Source organism: Acipenser ruthenus, chromosome 3 (assembly GCF_902713425.1).
Source record: "Acipenser ruthenus chromosome 3, fAciRut3.2 maternal haplotype, whole genome shotgun sequence".
Taxonomy (NCBI): Eukaryota; Metazoa; Chordata; class Actinopteri; order Acipenseriformes; family Acipenseridae; genus Acipenser; species Acipenser ruthenus.
This window is the reverse complement of record NC_081191.1, coordinates 66,201,079-66,224,699: the sequence shown is the minus strand read 5'-3', so window position 1 is coordinate 66,224,699 and position 23,621 is coordinate 66,201,079. Positions and strand designations below refer to the sequence as shown.

The window sequence follows — 23,621 nt, the reverse complement described above, 5'->3', positions numbered from 1 at the left end:
AACTTATGGTGTACAGTTTTGTTGCGAGGCTGCTGTTTAATACATGTAACTATAGAAACTTGTTCTGCTGATAAAACCAGCTTTAAAATTTAAGCACAATACTGCAATACAATTTAAAATTACAAATTAGAATCATGTCTATATCGTTAATGAAAATTAGCAACATTTTAGTGAGAGATCATAAAGCACGAAACAGTGTATTACAAATCAAAACAAAAAATAAACTTTGTTATCCCCGCCGCGCCAACAAAGTAAACACATCCAGTGCAACAGAAAACACTCATGAAAAATGTCGACTTCAGCAAAAATGTGTATCCACGATGTTAACGGCATTTCAATAAACACCGGAAATTCCAATGAATGTTTTGCTGACTTTAGCTTGTGTTGACTACGTGAAGAAAAAGACTGTGTAGATGGGGATTACAGTCTACACGATAAGACAATTAATTTACTGAGAACAAACATTAGATCAACAATCTGATTAAACTGTTACTCTGTCTGACGTATAGCAAAACTTTGAAGTGCAATGATACATGTTAATTATATCCCCGAGTCGGTGTATATTGCTTATTTTCATTTCTATATAACCTGTCTTAATTTTAATTTGCAGTGGCCTACACGTTCACACGGAATTATAAATCATTGTTTACTTTGTTGACAGTCCAGTTTGTTTATATTTCACTTAAGGTAGTTTAAGTTTCCTCCACCTTGAAACCTCATTGCCACCTACTTGTATGCACCTGTTGCTCCTTGCAAAAGATGGACTGCTGCCCTAGACCTCTACCGCTGTCTCCTCTGCTAAATGTTCTTATTTCCAATCTATAATCCAAGCCTCCACTAACAACCCACGTAAACTATTCTCTACCTCCTCCTCCCTCCTCTATCTCCTCTGATGACTTTGCCTCTTTCTTCTCTTCTAAAATCTCTGATATCCGCACTCTTTAACACCTCTCCCTCCCCCTCCCCTTCCCTCTGCCTTCAAACAAGCCTCTATCACTCCCCTCCTCAAAAAACCTACCCTTGACCCCACCTCCCTCCAGAGCTACCATCCTGTCTCCCTCCTACCCTTCTTCTCCAAAACCCTCGAGTGGGCTGTACACCGCCAGCTCTCTGCTCGACCCTCTCCAATCTGGTTTTCGCTCTGCTCACTCCACTGAAACCGCCCTCCTGTCTGTCACTAACTCACTAAACTCTGCCCGAGCTGCCTCTCTCTCCTCTGTCCTAATTCTCCTCGACCTCTACACTATCGATCATTCTATTCTACTATCCTCTCTCGCTGACCTGGGAATCTCTGGCACTGCTCTGGCCTGGTCCTCCTCCTACATCTCCAACCGCACTTACCAGGTAACCTGGCATGGAGCAACCTCCACACCTCGCCCTCTCTCAACAGGAGTCCCCCAAGGGTCAGTCTTGGTTCCTCTCCTGTTCTCTCTCTACACCCGCTCCCTGGGCCCCCTCATCGCATCCTATGGTTTTCTCATACCATTTCTATGCTGATGATGCTCAGATTTTCCTCTCCTTCCCCACCTCTGACTCCACCATCTCCTCCCGTATCTCTACCTGTCTGTCTGCTACCTCAAACTCAACCTCTCTAAATCTGACCTCCTTTTCTTTCCCTCCTCCTCCTCCTCCCCCTCCTCTGATCTCTCTATCTCCATTCCTCTGGAATCTACCACACTCTCTCCCTCCTCCTCAGCTAAGAACCTCGGAGTCACCCTGGACCCCTGCCTCTCTTATTCCCAGCTCATCTCCACTCTGGCACGCACTTGCCGATTCTTCCTGAGCAACATACGAAGAATCCGACCCTTCCTCATCAACTACACCCAGCTTCTGGTCCAGGCCCTGGTACTCTCCCGCCTAGACTACTGCAACTCCCTCCTGGCTGGCCTCCCTGCAGCCGCCACCCGTCTGCTCCAGCTCATCCAGAACTCTGCTGCCCGCCTGGTGTTCTCTCTGCCTCGCTTCTCCCACGCAACTCCACTGCTCCGCTCACTCCACTGCCTCCCGATCACCGCTCGCATCCAGTTCAAGATTGTGTTCTCGCCTAAAGATGCCTTGACCAGACTGCACTCAGCTACCTCCAGACCCTCATCTCTCCCTACACCCCCACTCGACCTCTCCGCTCCTCCTGCACTAGAAGACTGGCTGTACCTCCAGAGCCCGCTCCTTCTCCACCCTCGCCCCTACAGATGTCAGGACTGCCCAGTCCCTGACCACCTTCCGGCACCTCCTCAAGACTTACTTCTTCAGACAGCACCTGTAGAACTCCTCTTTTCCCTCTGGACACTTTATCACTCTTCCTTAAATGCGCTTTATTTGCTCTATCTGCTCCTTATTTTACTGCATTTAATCCTGTACTTTAGAATACTGTAATCTGTCAAGTGTTATTTAATCTGTAGTATTTTACATTTAATTATATCCTGATGTAACTATCACTGACACTGTTATCTTCTCCGTTATTGAATCGTATTTTGTCATATACTTTTTTTTGTACTTGCTAGAACCAAGGTCATTGTATTTTATCTTGCTCTTAATTGTATTAATACTTGTACTATGATTCTTGAAATGTATTCTTGTTTACGACTGTACGTCGCCCTGGATAAGGGCGTCTGCTAAGAAATAAATAATAATAATAATAATAATAATAATAATAATAATGCTGCCACCACCATGCTTTACTGTAGGGATGGTGTTAGCAGGGTAATGTGCCGTGTTTGGTTTACGCCACACATATCGCTTAGCATTGAGACCAAAAAATTCCACTTTGGTCTCATCAGACCACAAAACCTTCTTCCACATGCGTGCAGTGTGCCCTAAGTGTTTCTTTGCAAAAGCTATGCGGCACATCATATGGCTTCCTTCTTGCCACCCTCCCATATAGGCCATGTTTGTGGAGTACTCTTGAAATTGTTGAACAATCTTAGGCCTCACAGTGACCTCCCTCAGCAGTTTCCTTAGGCCACAGCTACTGACTTTGGAGGGACAGCCTGATCGAGGCAGTGTCTTGGTGGTGTCAAACTGTTTCCACTTTACAATGATGGACCTGACAGTGCCCCAAGGAATATTCAAAGACATTGAAAGTTTCTTATAGCCTTCCCCCAATCTGTTCCTTTCAATAACTTTAACCCAGAGTTCTTTTGGCAGCTCCTTGTTCGGCATGTTTTGCCATTTGCTTCTAATTCACTTCATACAACAGAAACAGCTTGATTCTTCATCCAGGTGTATTCGAATCAGTTGATCTACTGTGATTGGACACAGGTGGGCTCTATTTAACTTATGTCCCTTGTTAAGGCAATTTGTTGTACCTGAGCTAATTTGGGTTTGCTATGACAAAGGGTGGATTGTTCTTTCACATTGAAAGTGTAGATGATGTTGTGTAGATCAGTGAAACAAACTCCTACTTTAATGCATTTTGAATGTGGAACAAGGGTGTGAAGACTTTTTCAAGGCGCTGTGTATATGTGTGTATATATATATATATATATATATATATATATATATATGTGTGTGTGTGTGTGTGTTACATTCACACATCTAGATTCTGTTAAATCTCTTTCAGTTGAACTGGGAATACTCCGTCTTTGTCTTGCACTCGATGCAGGGTATGATTAACATCGTCTGTGGTTCCACTAGCGTCAGAGGGCCGACTTGCAGTAGAGTTTGTCTTTATTCCTGGCCAGACACCCCCAGTTTCGCTCAGTGTCTGGTGGGAATCTCTTGCTGTAAATGTGACCAGTGCCAGCATGTTTGGAGCTGTTGGTTAAAGATGTTATATGCCAGCTGCCTTTTCTCTGACTTATTTGTTGCTTGATGTTGAAAGCAGCGTTGCAGTTTAAGATGTTATGCCTGCTCTTCCCTTCCTCTGATTGACTGTATAACTCTCTTGAACAAAGAACAGCTTCTCCCTTAAACAGAATTATTCCTTTTGCAACATCCGACCTTGACAACCAGGTGCATCCATTCTCGCCTAACTCAAAGCCAATTCCAGGACTCAGATGTTACTATGGTGACCAGGGGCCTATTCCCCCTCCCCCCCCCCCCCCCAAGCTACACTGTTACAAACCTCTCACTTTCTTTCTTGTGCTAAATCATTAAAGATAAGTTTAACCCTTTAAATACTCTTATGGTCCTACATTATCAACTGAATTTCACTTCTCTCCACCCCTACTGGCATTTAACCCCTCCATCAAACCGACAATGTTAATAATGTGTAAATGAAGGTGAATATTTAGCCCTTCTGTTACACAAACACACGCCTTAAAGACCAAGTAGCAGGGTTCCGAAAAATATAGCGTTACACGTCCCCACCTGTTGCTATAACTGTTTAAATAATGTACTGTTACTTTTTATTTTCATTGTTCACATCCTGACAACTTTTTATACTTTTAACTTTAAATTAACACTTTTTCTGAAAGGAAAAGCTCATGTTGAGCAACAAAACTTGAAATAACTCAACAATGTAATTCGTAGTGTGCTTAATTCTAGTTTTGTGATTAAATATAAATTTCTCTTTTCAGAATAAAATGGAACTCATGTCACTTGAAGTAAATGGCTTTGTGAATTTCTCCCAGTAGTGTATGATGTGAGAGGAGTAAAATTGCTTTAGGAGCAACCCACAGTGGCTCGGACATTTACACATAAAAAAACATAAAATCACAATCATTTGGAAAATAAATGTGCAGCAATACACAATACACAATACAACAAGAGACAACAGTAACTAGCTAGACTATTACTTGTAAGAAATAGTGATTCAAAAGCTACTATTTCAGAATGATGTGAAGTTGGAGCCTTTCGTAAGGACATGGTGTTCACTTACAGTTTAGGTTTCAGTCTCCACTGCTGTTGACAACCATACATACCAGTAGTCACTACCTGAACACTGATTTACAGGATCCATTGACAAGAATTTTTTAATTATTTATTTTTAATGCTAACTCAAAATTCTGTAGGCATCTCAAATGTACATTATATCAGCACTGTGTCAAAACTAGCAAATGCATCAAAAAAGGCAATTGGAACAAGTCTGACTTTGATTAACTAATTTGTCTGCAGAGACGCTTTCTCCACTATCTGGTTATAGTTTTTTTGTTTTTTTTAAGACTGTGGTTGGATTTTCTGTTGATTTGCTTTTCAAGTTCTTTTAACACCCTAAGTATTACATAATAGAGAAAATTGACCAAATTATTTAGACATCAGAGACATGATGTTGGAAAATTTAAGTACAAATAAATGAAAAAAAAAATCTGGTGGGTCAATTGTACCGTACCAGTGATTTAGTCCACATCAAGTGGACTACATTGTGGACTAGACAATCCTGCACTAACTTAATCCTGATTGCAGCGTACCAAGCAGATAATCCCGGTAACTGGTTTAACTGATCGGAACAAGTTAGACCGATAATGTGGACTAACCTACAGCTATGGCCAAAAGTGTTGCATCACCCCATAGAATTAACTCATTTTGCTTCATAAAGTCAAATGAAACCTGCTGAATAATGTTACATTAATATATTAAACTACATACCGCTTTGTAGTTTTCCATATACTTAACAAAAAACTGACAAATTGAAAAATGTGACATTTCTAAATCTAACACTATACTATTATGGCTTCCGGTAGACTTTTGCGATATCATTTTGTAGTTTCTTTGATTCCAGATGTTAAATAAAAGATAAAAATTATGTTCATATATTTTTCTTTATTATGTCTCAATCCTAAAATTCTGGTGATGCAAAACATTTGGCCATAGTTGTGTAAACCTTACACATCCGTTATACGGAATTCAGTGTCAGATAAATATATAAAGGGATCCCTGCACTAAGAGAGACACATTTTTATTACACCAAACATATTTTGTGCACATTTCAATCTGGCAGATCACACTTGCATTTAAATTGCCGACACTGCTGTGCACAGAAAAGTTTAATGAATGGACCATTTGTTGTTTAGTTAAAGCATATGAACTGAAATGGTATTGCATTAAACAAAACATGGTATCAAAAGGTACGTGATTAAAATGTTTATTTTAAATGTAGGGCATTTATATATATAGTGCAAGACTTTATTCTCACAGATCTGACTGCCCGAACGTGACGGACATTAGAAATGTATGGAATAAAGTTTTCAGATGTATTGGTCATTTCAGAGGAAAAATGCAGCTGTCTGCAAAAAAAAAAAAAAAAAAAAAAATTATATATATACAAACACACACAAGCAGTAAATGCTTCGGACGAGCAAGCATACTAAATTAGTGTAATCCTTCATAGTACTAATCCGCTTGAAGAGGATCATCACAAATCTGATTTGGTACTCTGCAATCAGGATCTTGTTTAGTGTGATTTAGCAGATGATCTATCTGTGATGATTAACTTCTGGTACGCTGCAATCTGGATTAGCAGGTGTACTAACTTTAGTCCAATCAAGTAGACTATACCTGCTTAATCCACTAGTTACTAATTTTGGTATGCTGCAATTCACCCAGCTTGTTTAAGAAATATCATGAATGACCTTCCATATAAGCAATGTAAACTTTAGTTTTACAAGCAGCACAGTAAAGTCCTGCTATAATAATACTACTACATAGAATGTTTAAAAAAGTCTACTACTTTTGGCCCTAGACTGCGCTTGAGCAGACATTACTAAACGTAACTTAACTATGACCAACATCTTGCATTATTTAGGGTGTTAAATATATGAATAGATTAACATATCAGTGCCATAGATGTATGAACATATAAATAAACAGACACTGCCTGGCCATGGCATTAGCACATATCTAACCAATTAGATTTAACAAAGTCCTGGTGTGGGGCATGTTCTCATGGGTCTCTCGCTTAATCCGGAAGGCCGAACGAGTTCACTTAAAAATGCTGCACTTGTACTCTTATGGCGATGGCTACTTTCATGATAATACACCCATCCACCATGCCGGAATTGTGCACAAATGGTTTGAGGAGCATGACAGAGACTTCAGGCGTCCTCCATGGCCACCACAATCCTGGATTGCATCCAAACTATCTCAAATCTAGTGCTTATGTAACGTGCACAGGAGGCAATTCCATAACTCAGTCTCCAAATACAATGCCACTATTAATACAAAATAACACTGAAAGCAAGAATTTATTTTGAGAGTGCAGCTTTATTTTAACCGTATGTTTCCAAGCATTTTTATACTGTATTTCTGATACACATTTGTATTACTGTAGTGCATCAATCTGCAACTTATAAAGCAGCACCAACATTGCATACACGTGTAATGTAGATTATATTAATGCACTTTAAACAACTAGCATCACACAACTTGTAGAAATAGTTTCCTATTGATTTCTAATTAATACCATTTTATACTCCTTAAGCAGAACAGGAATTAGCCTGCTCTGCTTAGTGTTCCAAAGGTTCTATAAGTCACTTCAACAAAACACAATAAGAAGAATTTGAACTGTTGTCGCCACCCCTGCTAGATTTGATAAATTAAAGTGTTTGCAGTTTTTCTCTATAGACCCAAAAACTGGAGAGGTATTTGTATTTTTTATTTTAGATATTTTGTAATACAACAGAAGGAAAATGAACATCATGTATGATTTTTACTTAATTAAGTGTGTATATGTGCATTTACATTCTGCAAACTGACTAAAAGAGGGACAAAAGGAAAACAAGTTTTGGTAAACCCGTAAAAATACTACTTTAGAAACTTGACTCTGCTATTGAGCTACAGCGCACTCAACGACATTGTTGAACGCATATCCCTTTCTTTGTTGTGTTTATTAGTTTAAGTATTTTATTTTTTGGATCACAGTATGTTAGTAATCTAACTGGGAGATGTTTTTTTAATTTGTGTAATCACACACACATTCATGCTGCAGTCCTTTCACAAAGAAGTAGCTTTACATTCCTTGCTTTCAGTCAGCGCTCTTGGTTGATGAATGAACACACTGAATTTGACACCCTGGTTCGATGCTGCTCTGACAAATCCGCTGTTGGCAGTCATGGTGATTGCCTTCAGAGTGTCTCCTGTCCCAAAGATCGTGACAGAGCGACTGTTGACCTTGGAGCTAGCCACCAATCTTAAGGCACGTTCAGAAGGCTCATCCGGTACCACGTTAAGTCTCCGGATCAGCTCCGCAGCACGGGCCTTTTCCCCAGGCCCTCCTAAAGTGTTCAGAATGGTCTGAAAATCTTTGACTGCTGACTGGCAGGCAAAAAGTTCTTTGTTTTTCATGAACTCATCCAGTTTTGGTAGCACCTTATCCTGCCTTTCCTGGGAGGCCTGCTCAGTCAACACTTTCTCTTTAAATATGTAGTGACATCCGCCATGGCTGAGTGCAGACACATAGGTGATTAAACTGGTGATGTCTAGATTGACCCGGTTGCATACATCTACTTTTACTTCAGTTGGGAAAGCCAAGCTGGCGACGATGGTGTCTCTGTCTACTTTGGTAACAGGTATTGTCTCTTCTTCATCATTATCATCATTTTCATCACAACTGCTGTCACTTGTCAGCTCCTCGCTCTCTTCAATGCATAGCACTGAGTTTACAGCAACTATGTCTCCTCGAACAGATATTCCCATTTTCTTCAAGCTGTCTGCCATAGGACTGGAGACCCCATTGTAAAATGCAAAAATGATGTGAGGGTTGCTGTATTGCACAGGCTGCTGTCGGCTAGCTTGAAGGAAATCTTCAGCCTGCTCAACAATACTCTTATCCCCATACTGCCCTCTCCCTTGCCATATATTATGAAGAGCTTCTGCTTTACGCCCAATGGCCTTCACCCAAGTGTGGCCATCATTCGCCACAACATCCACCACCAGTGTCTGCTTCTCCCCAAATTGGTCTTCATATGTGAAGACGTGCAGCACACTTACTACATCTTCCAGGCTCTCAGCTGATTCTACAATGGCTTTTAAGTGGGTCAAATTAGTACTCTGGAGGTGGGACTCCTTGATTGCCACTTTACCGACTTCGACCTTCTGCAGAAATTTGAGCTCAGCCCTCAGCTTACTGCACAGCTTGGCCCTGCCTTCTACACCACCCTTGCGAGAGCAGGACAGTGTTTCAACTCTTTCTAAGAGTGCTTTGGCGACTGCAATCCTTTCACGAAGCATGGACTGGACAGACATGATGGTTGCATTATTCCTGCAATATAACAATAAAATATATTAGAAGCATCATGAACATTCAAGTTATGTATTACAGTGCAGTCCGTTTATAAGAATCACATCCGCCCCGGGTGTTTTGATTCTTAAAAGTGGATCGATATGATTACTGTGATGCAGAATCAAAACTTAGTATGCGAATAAGAGCTTGTTCCCTGGCTGCAATGTAATGGGTTGACCACTAGATGTCATGGGTTCCCACATGTATGTACACCCATGAAAAATCCACAGCTGCTTTTCCTGAACGAATTACAGATAATAGTCAATTGGTTAACTGCTTGTTAAAGGTAATGACACCTTGATAGAAGTGGCTTAACCTATAGCTTTGTGATGGGAGTGTAGAGGCGTAAGGAAGCATTAGTAACAAAAAGAAACCAAAACTCGAGCAAGAGATCTAGTGTTTGTTCCACACGACGTGCATCAGAATAATAGTCTACTTGCAGTTTAGTTCATCGTTGGATTTAATATAGCATCAAGTCTGTTCTGCACACAACTCGCTATCCTATTGTCTTCAGAAACTTAAAAACAAATCTAAACACTGGTCTTTTGAGTCGTGTTAACTACATTTTGATTGCACTTTACAAAGCACTGGTAAAATGAGTGTTAGTGTGTCATTAGTAAGCGCGTCTGACCAAACATTAAATTCTGTGCTGGAAGAAATTCAAGCTTGAATATCGGTGTACATTAAAATCGGCTAAAATAACAAAAACTGCCGATAACCAATTGTGTCCCCTCCCCCTTATAAATCGGGGCCATGCAGATAGGCTACCGATTATCAGTGCACCCATAGTTTATTTAGAAAATTACAGAAATGGCTTATTAAAGCAGTAAGTTTTGGGTCATCAATGCTCATTTATAGTACTGTTAGACAAATGTAAATCAGTGATGACACCTGCAGGGATGCCATCAACAGTACTGTATGCTGTAATCATATCTTCCAAAGTGGAATTTTTACACTGGAGGTTTCTACATCTCATTTTATAAATTATTTAACGTCATGTTGATATGAACATGAAGCTTCCCTTTGCGGAAAGCAGCAAAGCTACAATTTTTCAGCAAGGTATTTTTCAAGTTTTTGGAGCAGCAACTTTAGTTACTGGTAAGGCATAAGAGAAAGCACACTCTCTAGGTTATCTGTCAATCTGCATAATTGTAATTAAATATTAGGTTGACAGATACTAAATTGAAGATTTTCTCAAAACACCTTAAACTTACATAAACACATTCCTGTTAGTAAGGGGCTGGGTGTTTGTTTTGATTTTATTTATATTTTTAATATTTGACTTTTGATTAATGGTTTCATTGTTAAATTGAGATTTCCTCCAGTGCAATGCTAATGATACCTCCATAATGTAATATAAAACATTTGTATTACAAAGTAAATCTCCTCTGCACAATACACAAGGTTTATTTATTTATTTATTTTTAATGACCAACCCGTCTACAGTTTCACTTAGCTATAGTTCCTCTCTTTCTTCAGATCTGTGTATACTGTAGCATCACCAAAATGTGTATCCATATTGTATGATAAGAAAGCCAACAATCTTATTTTTATTTTATTTTTTTTATACTTCATTCAAATAAAGTTTGAAACACTGATCTCGCGGGAGCTATCCTCAGTAACATTTGCTCACAATGCCACATTTCACTTTAAAAATACATTTTGTTTTCAGCATACTGTATATCTCTCACAGTAAGCTTTCCTGTTCTCTTGTTACAGAACCGTATGTGGAGGCATTCTGTACACCAGACCAGCGAAATAGTTTCAGGCCCATCCTTCCCATCTTTGATTGCATGTGAGGGTGAGGAGAATCTGGGAATTGTAGTTTTACCGGATCTCTGCTGTACAGAGATTTTCCACACACTTGAAACTTTTATACAAAATAAAAACTTAATTTACAGAAAACACATTTCTTGTAGAAAAACAGATTTAATTGAAAACCCCCAGCCCTAGTTATACAGATTGTGTACAGTTACCAGTATAATAAAGGCAAGATGCAATGCATGTGATTCTGAATTGCATTTTTTTTTTTTTTTTTTTTTTTAAATATATAACAGCAAATATTCATTAAAATATATAAATAGTAGTGATGAGCGATTAATCGAAAATACAGTTAATTTCCTATTATTAAACACTGAAACTGACTTCAAAACGATTAATAAACTGCACAATTTTGATTGATTATTATTACTATAAAACTTCACTTTTTCTTTATGGTCACTCATCATAAAAGTTACTTCTGCATCTCAGCCACTTTCAATTCCAGCGGTTCACTTCAAAAGAGCTTAAGAGAAGATTTCAGGCAGTTGAGAGCAAGAGAGTGCTTTGTCAGATTGCAAGTGCTTTTCTTCTTTATTTAAAAATGGTTTCTGTAATGGTATTGTTTATATATTGGTTATGCTGCTTTAGTAGTGACTTCAATATATGCATCCTGTATGTTTTGTAGGTTTGAAAGTGCTGTTGAAAAAAGTTACATTTAATCAGGAACCTTTTTGTGACTTTTTTCCCCCCTAAGAATGATGTTATTAGAATAACCGATAACCGGGATTATTTTCAAATATCGAATCAACTTGTAAAACTGATAATCACTCATCACTAATAAAATAGTCGTAGCCTACTAATCCAAATGTTGTTACCAAATAGCTTAGACCCCTTTCACGCTACAGGGCTGAGCCACGGCCACCTCAGATTAAGGTCTGCAACCCTGTTCACATTTGTGGTTTAAGGCGCCTTTGCGCAGTCACATGTGACTGAAACGCTGGACTAAAATTTGGCGAATTGCTTGGTTTTTTTTATGGAACGATAGCCTGCACTCAGAATGGAAGACCTACTGGGATATATAGTAATCCTTGATTTGTAGCAGATGTTTCTTATTAATATATATTTTTTCAATGCAGCACAGTAGCAATTGTATAGTATATACAGAGACGCCAACTTATGAAAGTAGAAAATACTAGCGGAAATATAATAGCGGAATTTTAAGGACAGGGGCTGCTAGCCCTAGAAATCTATAATTTGGTAATTGTAAACACATGACATTTAGAAATGAACAACCCCAATAGAAAATACTTAAACACTTTTTTTTAAAAAATTTGTTATTCTATTTATTCTGGATTTAAATATTAGTAATGAAGAGTAAGTGCCATCAAACCTGGACTGAAATAATATTCAACCTTAAAAATAACAACACCTCAAGAAAGATTTAACATAGTTTTTTTTTATTTCCATTTTTACTACTCTGCAACTATCAAAACACAAAATGCTGTTTAGTATCCAATACTTAATTCATTATTTAAAGCAAGTTAAACCTCAAAACCCATTTGCACAAACGTACAGTAATGAGGTGTCAGATTTTGCTTATTGCTGGTGTTTCTTCGTGCCTATGTGAGCGATACAGTCATGACGCCCATCATCTTTCACAGAGAAGTCTGTCCGGCAGAATTCACAGCAGACGTGAGATTGAGACACTCCACTTTTAATGCATGACCATTCTGTGGTAAATTCCTCTCGATATTTCTGACAAGCCAACCTCAGTCTTTTAGATGGAGGAGAGTGACATTTTTGGTTTGATTATTCCTATTTTTATAACTGATTAGTAAGGCTGGGATTTTATCACAGAAATTTGTATTAAAAATCATGAAGCAGTCACGGTAAACTTGTTCAAAATCACGGAGGAAGGGGGAAATGTTGTGTGACGTCACGGGGATGACAATTCAACCGTTTTTTTTTTTTTTTTTTAAATACAATACTAATTACCTACAACATACAATTAGTCCGTCTATTAAACAAGGGAAAATCAATTTAAATATTTATGTATTATGGTCTTCACAACATCAGGTTCCAGTTTTAATCCTGTAAATCGGTAAACTCCAAAGCATACACAACTATAAACAAAAATGTTCATTTTACATAACATATGGTGGGGTTTCTACAGGATAGCAAACAAAAACTGTAGGCATACCTTTAAAAAAAAAAAAAAAAAACACTCGACATTCAAAAAGACTCTCTGTGTGCATCTGTTGCTTCTGCTGTGGTTCAGTTTGCAGTTATTTTACATTTTGGTTTGTTTGTTTACATATTATTCTGATACATGTTTGATGCCTTTCTGGAGCACCGGTCATCCCAAAGTACATTTTTGTATGCAGAAAATGATTACAGCAAGAGTTGGGAATCTCGTTCATTCCCGTTGCATTTCATTTCGCCTGGGGCTGCCTGTCGCGCCGCATCGCCTGGGGCTGCCTGTTGCACCGCATCGTCTGGGGCTGCCAGCCGCTCCGCATCGCCTGGGGCTGCCTGTTGCTCCGCATCACAGCAGGAAGTACTGTGGTCGGAACCCCACCAAGGGGAGCTACTGGCTACGAAGAAAGGGGGAGAGGTCAGGAGACCAGCATCCCCCGCAGCAATTTCGCTGCAGGAGTGGACCAGCATGCTGTCAGCCGTGCCACTACCGGCAGGGGTGCTGACAGCATTGCCAGCCATGGGCCCACTGAAGCCTTCCTTCCCAGCCCGAGACTTTGTCCTGGACTGCTGGGTTTTTAAGGGGGGAGGTGGTCGTTGAGGCCATGTGTGCTGCGCACAAGGGGGGGTATATGCGGCAATGTGCCCTGCCCGTATGCATGTGTGTGTGATATGTTGTATGTTACGTGTGGTGTGTTAAATGTTGGTGTATAGTCATTGGTACACGGGATATAAACGGGTCTGTGTAACACGAGTATTTAAAATGTATAATTGTATTTAGGCACGAGATTGCACATCTCTGCACGTGCATTTAAAGTATAGTATGTGAGCACGGGGTTGCACAGAATTAATTCACGTGCTGGGATTCAAGTGAATAATTGATTAGTAATTGAATCCCAGCACAACAGTATAAATAGATGCACGTTTCATTCACTCGGGGTTGGGTGTTCGGTGAGTGGAGAACGGGATTGGAGACGGAGGTAAAGTTAACGTTAAAAAGAATAGATAAAATATCTGCTCACCGTGTTTGTCTGTCTAGTCCGTTTTTGTTTGTCTGTTTATTTTGGCTTCACGTGCCGTGTGCTGTTTTGTTACAACCTTTTTATTTTCTGTTCTGTTTATTTATTAAATGCTGAGCGAAAGCATTCGCTCAGCTTCACCAAAACTCCACCTCTCTCGTTGTTTTATTTCCTGGCTCCACCCACTCCGGCAGTCTTTGTGACAGGTTTATTTAGATTTTCAGAAAGCTTTTGACAAAGTCACGCATAAAAGATTAATTCTCAAACTGAACGCAGTAGGGATTCAAGGAAATGCATGCACATGGATTAGGGAGTGGTTAAAATGTAGAAAACAGAAAGTACTGATTAGAGGAGAAACCTCAAAATGGAGTGAGGTAACCAGTGGTGTACCACAGGGATCATTATTAGGTCCTTTGATATCCTAATCTACATTAATGATTTAGATTCTGGTATAGTAAGCAAACTTGTTAAATTTGCAGTTGACACAAAAATAGGAGGAGTGGTAAACACTGTTGCAGCAGCAAAGGTCATTCAAAATGATCTAGACAGCATTCAGAACTGGGCAGACACATGGCAAATCACATTTAATAGAGACAAGTGTAAAGTACTGCACGCAGGCAATAAAAATGTACATTATAAATATCATATGGGAGATACTGAAATTGAAGAAGGAATCCAAGAAAAAGACCTAGGAGTTTAAGCTGACTCAGAAATGTCTTCATCTAGACAATGTGGGGAAGCTATAAAAAATGTTAAAATGTTAATTTTACAATGCATTAGTAAGACCTCACCTAGAATATTGTGATCAGTTCTGGTCACCTTGTTACAAAAAGGATATTGCTGCTCTAGAAAGGGTGCAAAGAAGAGCAACCAGAATTATCCCGGGTTTAAAAGGCATGTCGTATGCAGACAGGATAAAATAACTGAATCTATTCAGTCTTGAACAAAGAAGACTACGAGGCGATCTGATTCAAGCATTCAAAATCCTAAAAGGTATAGGCTAGACAATGTCGACCCAGGGGACTTTTTTGACCTGAAAAAAGAAACAAGGACCAGGGGTCACAAATCGAGATTAGATAAAGGGGCATTCAGAACAGAAATTAGGAGACACTTTTTTACACAGTGAATTGTGAGGGTCTGGAAACAACTCCCCAGTAATGTTGTTGAAGCTGACACCCTGGGATCCTACAAGAAGCTGCTTGATGAGATTCTGGGATCAATAAGCTACTAACAACCAAAAGAGCAAGCTGGGCTGAATGGCCTCCTCTTGTTTGTAAACTTTCTTATGTTCTTATGTAATTGTTACAATTAAGCATAATTATTAATGCACTGCAGCTCGTGTATTATGTGAAAGAAGCAACCTGAGAGTTAACCTGCTAAATTTTATTTTTATTTTTTTTATTTCATATTTTTTATAAATCAAAAGTTGTATGATGTAGAAATAATGACCATTCAATATTGATCCACTGCTGTCTTTGCTAGCAGAGCATTCAGCTTTCTATTTACCTTTCGAGTATGGGAGTGTCTACTGAGCTATGCAACCACATTGGTCTCGGATTGCAGGCCCTGGGCCACATCAAAATTGCGGCCTAAATCTGGGCCGGCCCTGGGCTGCCTGGGCCATAGTTCTAAAAAGTCAGCATTTTCATGACACACCGTTAGCTAGATTAAAATATTCCAATTTAGAAACGGTAAAAATAAAATAAAAAAACAGCACCTATTTCTTATTTTTTGCTTTCTACTTTAATTACATAATTCTTTCCGTCACTGAAACTTGCGGGACAGTAACTAGTAACCGAGATAGCCAATTGAATCCACCTAATCTCCAGAAACCAATCAAGAGGCCACTCATTCACTTGTCTTTGCCACAGAGACATAAGATAGGTAAGAAGAGTTTTTCCAGTAACATCTCATGAAAATTGCCAGGATTTTTATGAAAATAGACATGGATTTTTCCTGGCTTCTATCTACATCCCTGAATCCCCATATACAATGTTAATTTATTTTGTACACAGTATTAAACAGGCACTTGGAATTACACCCAGAAATACACAATTTCAGATTTTTAAAATAAAAAAATTAAAGATAATTTCAGATTTCTATTTTGCCAACATTAGTTTTGCTTATACAGGAGGGCTTCACATTCTGTTTTAAAAACTCGTGTTGTAAATCGAACTCTGATGCTGACATCGATTATCGTGCAAATTCTAATGATGATTATCATTAGATAATTAAGTTAAAAATTAAGATAATTAAGTTAAAAAGCTTAAAAAAAAATTCCCCTCACAGCAACAGTTTAAAAAATGAACAATAAGTCCTCTTTATAGAGCGGTTGGTCACAATTTAAGGACACCATACGGGGTGATTTGTCGCCTGTGATATGTCGGTCCGACAAAATCGGCCCGTCTACGATGACAAATTTTCTCTCGTCTGTGAGAAACAGGTCGTCAGAGAATGGAGCTCCCCTCTACTCTTGGCAACAAGTCGCTCGGAATCAACCTATAAGTTCTGCTGTTGATGTCACGTGGTAAAATAAATGGTGTCTGTAGTTACGTGGCAACAGGAGTGCATTGCGAAATGATTGATCTCTATGAGAAATATACATCTTTATATAATACGAAAAAGAAAGAGTATCATGATAAAAATGAAAGGAGTAAGGCAACTAAAGAAATTGCCGCCGAGATTAACGTCAGGTGAGGTTTTGATATTTAGATGTGAAAAGCCTAGGCAGGACAGACCTACCAGTCAATCTCTAATATTAGAAAATACATTTTGAAATTACATTTAAAAAAAGACATAGTCCGTCCCTCACTAAACCAGACATCAGATAGATTGTCCAAACAAATTAGGTGACCGGTTTAAAAAACACAAACATAAGTGCTACATTTGAAATAAATAGATTGTTGCCCTGAAAAATAACATTGTGTTTTCTTACAGTTGGCCTTAGTACATAAGCTCAAATAAACATCTACAGCTATAGCGCACTTCCTTTACAGTTTAGCATATAAGCTACCGGTAACAAAAAATGCATTGTGATGCTTTGTTCATATTACTGTACAATGCAAAAAAATGATTATTTAAAATTGAAACTAAATGGTTTTAGCGCACTTATTTTTTTATGATTATTTTTTTACCGTAGTCCTACTTTGTACACAATTAATAGGACAGATAATGATGCATTAACACGCTATGATACTGCGTGTGAAAATAAAGCGGACTCACACAAGCAGGGTCTTCGTTTTTTGAAATTCACGGTTTACTAGTTTTTTTTTTTTGTTTTTTTTTTTACAATAAACAGAACCGCTGTCAGCCACAGTCCACGCCAAAATAATAATTAGTATTTCTCTTAATTTGTTGTGGTTATTCTGTCTGCGTCGTTTCCACTACACTTCTCATACACAATCCTCTTGCCAGCTCGTCGGGTCGTTACAATGCTATAAAGTACCTTACATATACAGCACACACTTAATTACATTGTATGCCGATCTGCTATAATTTTTGGTTGATATATGCTACTATAGTCCATATGCTCTGTGTGTGTGTGTATATATATATATATATATATATATATATATATATATATGCTGTAAGAAAATCGCGGGCCGTGAATTTGTTGCACAAGCTGCAACTTTTAACACAGACAAAGCAAAAGTTGCACCGCCAGTCATCCTTCTGCCATTCTCTCACTGAACGACAAAAATCGCCCCGTGTATGGTGAGAAGGTTCTCACGATAAATTCACCGACGACAAAAATCGCCCCATGTATGGTGGCCTTTATGAATTACATGGCCCAGCTTGTGCTAGCGAAAGCAGCAGTCCCTTCCAGTGTGCCGCGGCTGCAGAGATGCATTTCACTTTTTGCTGTCATATTTTAATCAAAACTTTATATGACTTTGCATAGCCACTTAGATTTGCATTATCTTCAGTGAATACAACTATATTGTTATTTTTCCAAACAGTACATTACAGGTAACCTACCCTTTCCTGAAACAGAACTTTCAACAACTCTGGTTAATAATTTTATTTTCCATACCCATACTTGAATATGTATAATATCGCTTTCATACGTGTCTGGGCAGCAGTGTGGAGTAGTGGTTAGGGCTCTGGACTCTTGACCGGAGGGTTGTGGGTTCAATCCCAGGTGGGGGACACTGCTGCTGTACCCTTGAGCAAGGTACTTTACCTAGATTGCTCCAGTAAAAACCCAACTGTATAAATGGATAATTTTATGTAAAAATAACGTGATATCTTGTAACAATTGTAAGTCGCCCTGGATAAGGGCGTCTGCTAATAAATAAATAATAATAATAAATAATAAATAGTATGTGGATTTATTAATTGACTTACTGCCCACATCGCAACCAAGACATGTACAATATCTTTCATACATGTATAGTCCTAATCAATCTACATACCACATCGCAACCAAAAACGCGTCACATACTGGCGTGCTCAGAGAAGCGTTTCACCCACGTGGATTTGCTTACACTTATACAGTACATTACTAAGGCCCTACCTATTTCACGGACGTGAAATGTGACACAGACCGTGAAATTCATTCTTCACCGTGAAAACTGTCTTTTGTATTTATTGCACTTAAATCCAATTAAGTGTAACGTTACAGGTTCCCGATGCGATTCTAAGCTTGTTTCAATTTCAGAAAGAAAACTGGACAGGATTTATTGATTGAAACTTAACAGCAGCCAATAACCACACTGGGTTCTCCTCACTGATTGGTAGATCTGGGCATCCGGTGCGGGTTAAGTATCCTAGGAGATCTCAACTGATATTGTTAAGAGAGTGAACATTTTTGCGAGAGTGTCCAAAATTAATATATTAAAAAAATAATAATAATCTACAAATACTGCAGCAGATCGTGTGCAATAATTTTGCATTCTACTGGTGGCAGACTATTTTGTACAACCTGCAATGTTTCATTGGCTCACATACGTTGAGCTACGATCCAGAAAAAGGTTGCGGATAGTGCATTGCTTCAAAATGAAAAGGTAAACCCCCCCCCCCCCAAAAAAAACACCTTTCTAAAACAGCTGCACGTGACAACGTAGTAATGTTAAATATTATTAGTTTCAAGCTGCTACAGTTGGGACTGATTTAAAACAAAATATATATACAGGTTACTCTTGACCTCTGCATCATCATCCTTGTTCACAGATGCATGTTCTCAGTAACTTTTAGAGTAACAACACAGATTATGTTCTTGACAGTAAGTTAATATATACAAGACATGTTTTTAATTTCATGGAATATTCGATTTCAATAATATTATCGATTTGTTATCGTGGGGTCCCAATCGATAAACAATTTGATTATCGTTATTGTTACAAGCCTATTAAACTGCTAAACAAAGCGACTCAATCTGGCTAGAACTGGTTGGTTAAAGCACTGAAGTTTTTTTCTAGTGGGGTATGTTACAGACCCCCAGGTTAGAATGATAGCAAAACATTATATGAAGCAACTGGAAATGCATGTAGGGGCAGGAATACTGTAATTATGGGCAATTTCAATGGAATGTGGTACAGTAGAAACTGAACTGATCGATGCAGTAAATGATTGATTCCTGACCCAGTGTGTCAAAAACCCAACAAGGGACAGAGCTATTTCAGATCAGGTGTTCAAACAACCAGGACCTGCTATGTAATATAGAAGTAGAAGAACCATTAGGGTCAAGTAAACAAAAAACTAAAGTGTGCAAACTAAAGCGTATCATTTCAGAAAGGCTAACTTACGGGATAAGACATGAACAGAGAAATAGACTGGGCAGGGGAACTGGAGGATATGACAGCTGAAGTACAATAGAACAGATTTATGTTATAATGCAAGCCATGCAGGACAAGAATATACCAAAAATGAAAAAGACCAGGTTTAACAAGAAGTCACCAAGATGGTTAAACAGATCAATAAAAAAATAAGGCTATATATGACTTACAGGAAACATGGAAGAGCAAACAATTGGGAAGAATTCAGGAGGATGCTTAAACAGGTAAAAATAGATGTTAGCAGGGCCAAAAGAGATCAAGAAAGAAGTATTGCCAGGGATGCTAAACATAATACCACATTCTTCCAATATTATAAAATAACTGTTAAAACAGGATGTTAAGGTATTAAGGGATGAATACGATAACATGGTTTATGAGGACTGCTAAATATCTGATGTATTAACACAAACCATTTTTTTTATGTTTTCACCAAAGGATACAAATAATATGCCGCCAGTTTGCACACACACAGGTCTTAAATATTTCAGCATCAGTGAAGTAGTGTTATTAAATAAGCTACAGGAGCTAAAAAATACACCAGGCCCAGATGAGATTTATCCAAAGGCTCTTAAGGAACCAAGGGTAGAAATATACACTGGTGAGATCCCTGAAGACTGGAAGCTTGCAAACGGGGATGAGACAGACCCAGGTAATTACAGACATATTACAGTAGTTTAACTTCCGGAAGCAATATTAAGTGGTAAGCTTTAAGACTATGTGTACAGCAACACTAGGGATTGGCCAGCATGGATTCAGAAGAGGGAGGTCATGCTTAACTAACCTGCTTGACTTTTTTGAGGCTGTTACAGCTAATGTAAATGATGGCAACATTTATGATATAATTTATCCTGATTTTCAAAAGGCCTTAGACAAAGTCCTGCATGAAATCCTTATTGATAATTACAAATCAGAACACAGGGGTGGACAAGCAATTGGACATAGAACTGGTTAAAAACAGAAAGCTGAGTGTAATTCTGAGAGGTGTAAAATTGGATGGGATAGGGGTGGGGGTAATGTACTTAGTGGGCTATCACTGTTCCTCATTTAAAATGACCTGGACCAAGCTATTGTACACATTGCAACTGTAAGATTGTTTAAATTATGTTCTTATATTCTTATTCTCGTGCCATCTGTAGGCACTGGACCTGTTCATATGAAAAGTACCCAGATGTCTGCAGCATTAAGCTGCTTGGAAGCGCAGTCAGGGCATACACTTTCACACCAACAGTCCTGAAGCATTACTAACAGCAGAATCATAAATGATGCCTTGATTATGTACACCTATTTTTCTTAAAATACACATAATTTATGGAAGCAGGGACACGTACTCAGTAGCTGGCCTGCGGTTCACCTCCCACAAAATAGTCATACTTAAATCGGATAACAAGACTGCAACCATATTTCTTAAGAAAACGTTACATGACTGAACAAAGTTGGGCACCTGTAGGAGTGTTAAGCCAAATGTATAAGCGTGAAACAGATTCACAAAATACTTTTATAAGATTTGAAAAGACCACAAATGTGTACCACTTCTATGGGGTTACTTCTAATGACACACACAAAAACCCCAAAACTTTTAAACCAATCATTGCACTGTTTCTCATTGAAAACACCAAACAAACCAATAATGGTTTACTGCTATAAGTTAAATGGATCCAAATCGTTTTGAAAATTGGTGATAAACTATTATGAAAGTTTAGCACCAGAGCGCCTTCGGGTGCCAATTATCAAGCCCCCCCCCCCCCCCCCCTTCACAATAGAAATTGCCACAAAGCGCTTCATGTGAATAAAACCATTGACAAATATTAATAAGAAAATTGTCCAAAATATTCTCGAGGAAGGGGATACCCCGAACCCCCATCCCAACCATCTGTTTGGTGCAATACTAGGCATGCAAATTTCTCACGGTCACTATTTATACTCAACGGCTCGCCGTACGTTTCTGTTTCAATTCAGACAAAAGACGATGAATTTGAGAATGACAAAACCCGGCACGAGTGCTAAACATATCTATTTAATTATAAACTTTAAAAACTGAAATATTCTGTATAAAAACATAACTAATGTGAATGGTCGAAACCAATACTTAACGAGTATATAAATAAGTAGCGCTACAGTACAGTTGTCAAGAATAATCCGATTTCATACCTGACCGGTATATGGATGTTGTTGGGCTAATAATAACCTGATAAAATGCCAATACACATAACGACACAGTCTTAAATACTAGATGAAACCTAATACGTGTCCTGTGTATTTGTTTTACCTCCTCGCTTGACTTTACTTTTGTATTGCAAAGTTAATTCAACATTTAAAAAAAAAAAACATCTATGATATGCGTCTTACACTTAAAAAATAAATTAATAACTCCAAAATATCTACAGTAAATATACTCACGCTATTTCTCCCCTTCACGTTGTAAATTAATGTGTGCTGTTTCTGTACCCAGCAACACTTCGGCCTCTTACGTTCAAACAGGAAGAGAACGCAATCTCAGAGATACAGTATTTTTACAGTTCAAGAAACGTTTCCGCTTCCGTTCTCTTCAGCGGAGTGTTGTTGAAAATCCTCCGACAGGTATCACTTTCAGCAATTTTATTGGCCGAACTTGAATGAGGTAGAAAATAGGACAATAGCAGTGTGTGCGCTGGTCAAACCCGAGAAAGGTGAAGATGCCGGTATAAAAATTACCACTAGAGGTCATTACATACTCACATAACTAACTGTCTTTCTAATGTTCTTATATGCAATTTCATGTCAAGAGCTTCTTGGTGATGTCGTCATCATGTGGTTATTAATCATTTGTATACAAAGTAACACAATCATGGGCAAGACATAATTAGGATTAATAAGAAGCCAATTGCTGCTTGTTATATGAATGGCTTGATAGTAGTGCATATTGTACTTGTGGGATCACTTGTGATTTGATTGACAGTTGTCAGTATACAGTACTGTGTAAAAGTTTTAGGCAGGTGTGAAAAAATGCTGTAAAGTAAGAATGCTTTCAAAAATAGACATGTTAATAGTTTATATTTATCAATTAACAAAATGCAAAGTGAGTGAACAGAAGAAAAATCTACATCAAATCAATATTTGGTGTGGCCACACTTTGTCTTCAAAACAGCATCAATTCTTCTAGGTACACTTGCACACAGTTTTTGAAGGAACTCGGCAGGTAGGTTGGCCCAAACATCTTGGAGAACTAACCACAGTTCTTCTGTGGATTTAGGCAGCCTCAGTTGCTTCTCTCTCTTCATGTAATCCCAGACAGACTCGATGATGTTGAGATCAGGGCTCTGTGGGGGCCATACCATCACTTCCTGGACTCCTTGTTCTTCTTTACGCTGAAGATAGTTCTTAATGACTTTCGCTGTATGTTTGGGGTCGTTGTCATGCTGCAGAATAAATTTGGGGCCAATCAGATGCCTCCCTGATGGTATTGCATGATGGATAAGTATCTGCCTGTACTTCTCAGCATTGAGGAGACCATTAATTCTGACCAAATCTCCAACTCCATTTGCAGAAATGCAGCCCCAAACTTGCAAGGAACCTCCACCATGCTTCACTGTTGCCTGCAGACACTCATTCGTGTACCGCTCTCCAGCCCTTCGGCGAACAAACTGCCTTCTGCTACAACCAAATATTTCAAATTTTGACTCATCAGTCCAGAGCACCTGCTGCCATTTTTCTGCACCCCAGTTCCTGTGTTTT

At 38.6% G+C, this 23,621-nt stretch overlaps 1 protein-coding gene across 1 annotated transcript; it reads right to left on the bottom strand.

The window, feature by feature from the left end:
- Positions 1–7,120: 7,120 nt before the first annotated feature.
- Positions 7,121–22,494, bottom strand: c3h7orf25 (chromosome 3 C7orf25 homolog). Its single transcript, XM_034059077.2, has 2 exons — positions 22,308–22,494; positions 7,121–9,136 (listed from the first exon to the last, which is right to left on the bottom strand). Exon 2 carries the CDS (start codon positions 9,118–9,120, stop codon positions 7,870–7,872), a length of 1,251 nt encoding a protein of 416 aa, XP_033914968.1. The 5' UTR covers positions 9,121–9,136; positions 22,308–22,494; the 3' UTR covers positions 7,121–7,869.
- Positions 22,495–23,621: the final 1,127 nt, after the last annotated feature.

Coding starts and splice junctions, on each gene's coding strand:
- c3h7orf25 (XM_034059077.2), bottom strand. CDS start 9,120: ATGTCTGTCCAGTCCATGCTTCGTGAAAGGATTGCAGTCGCCAAAGCA.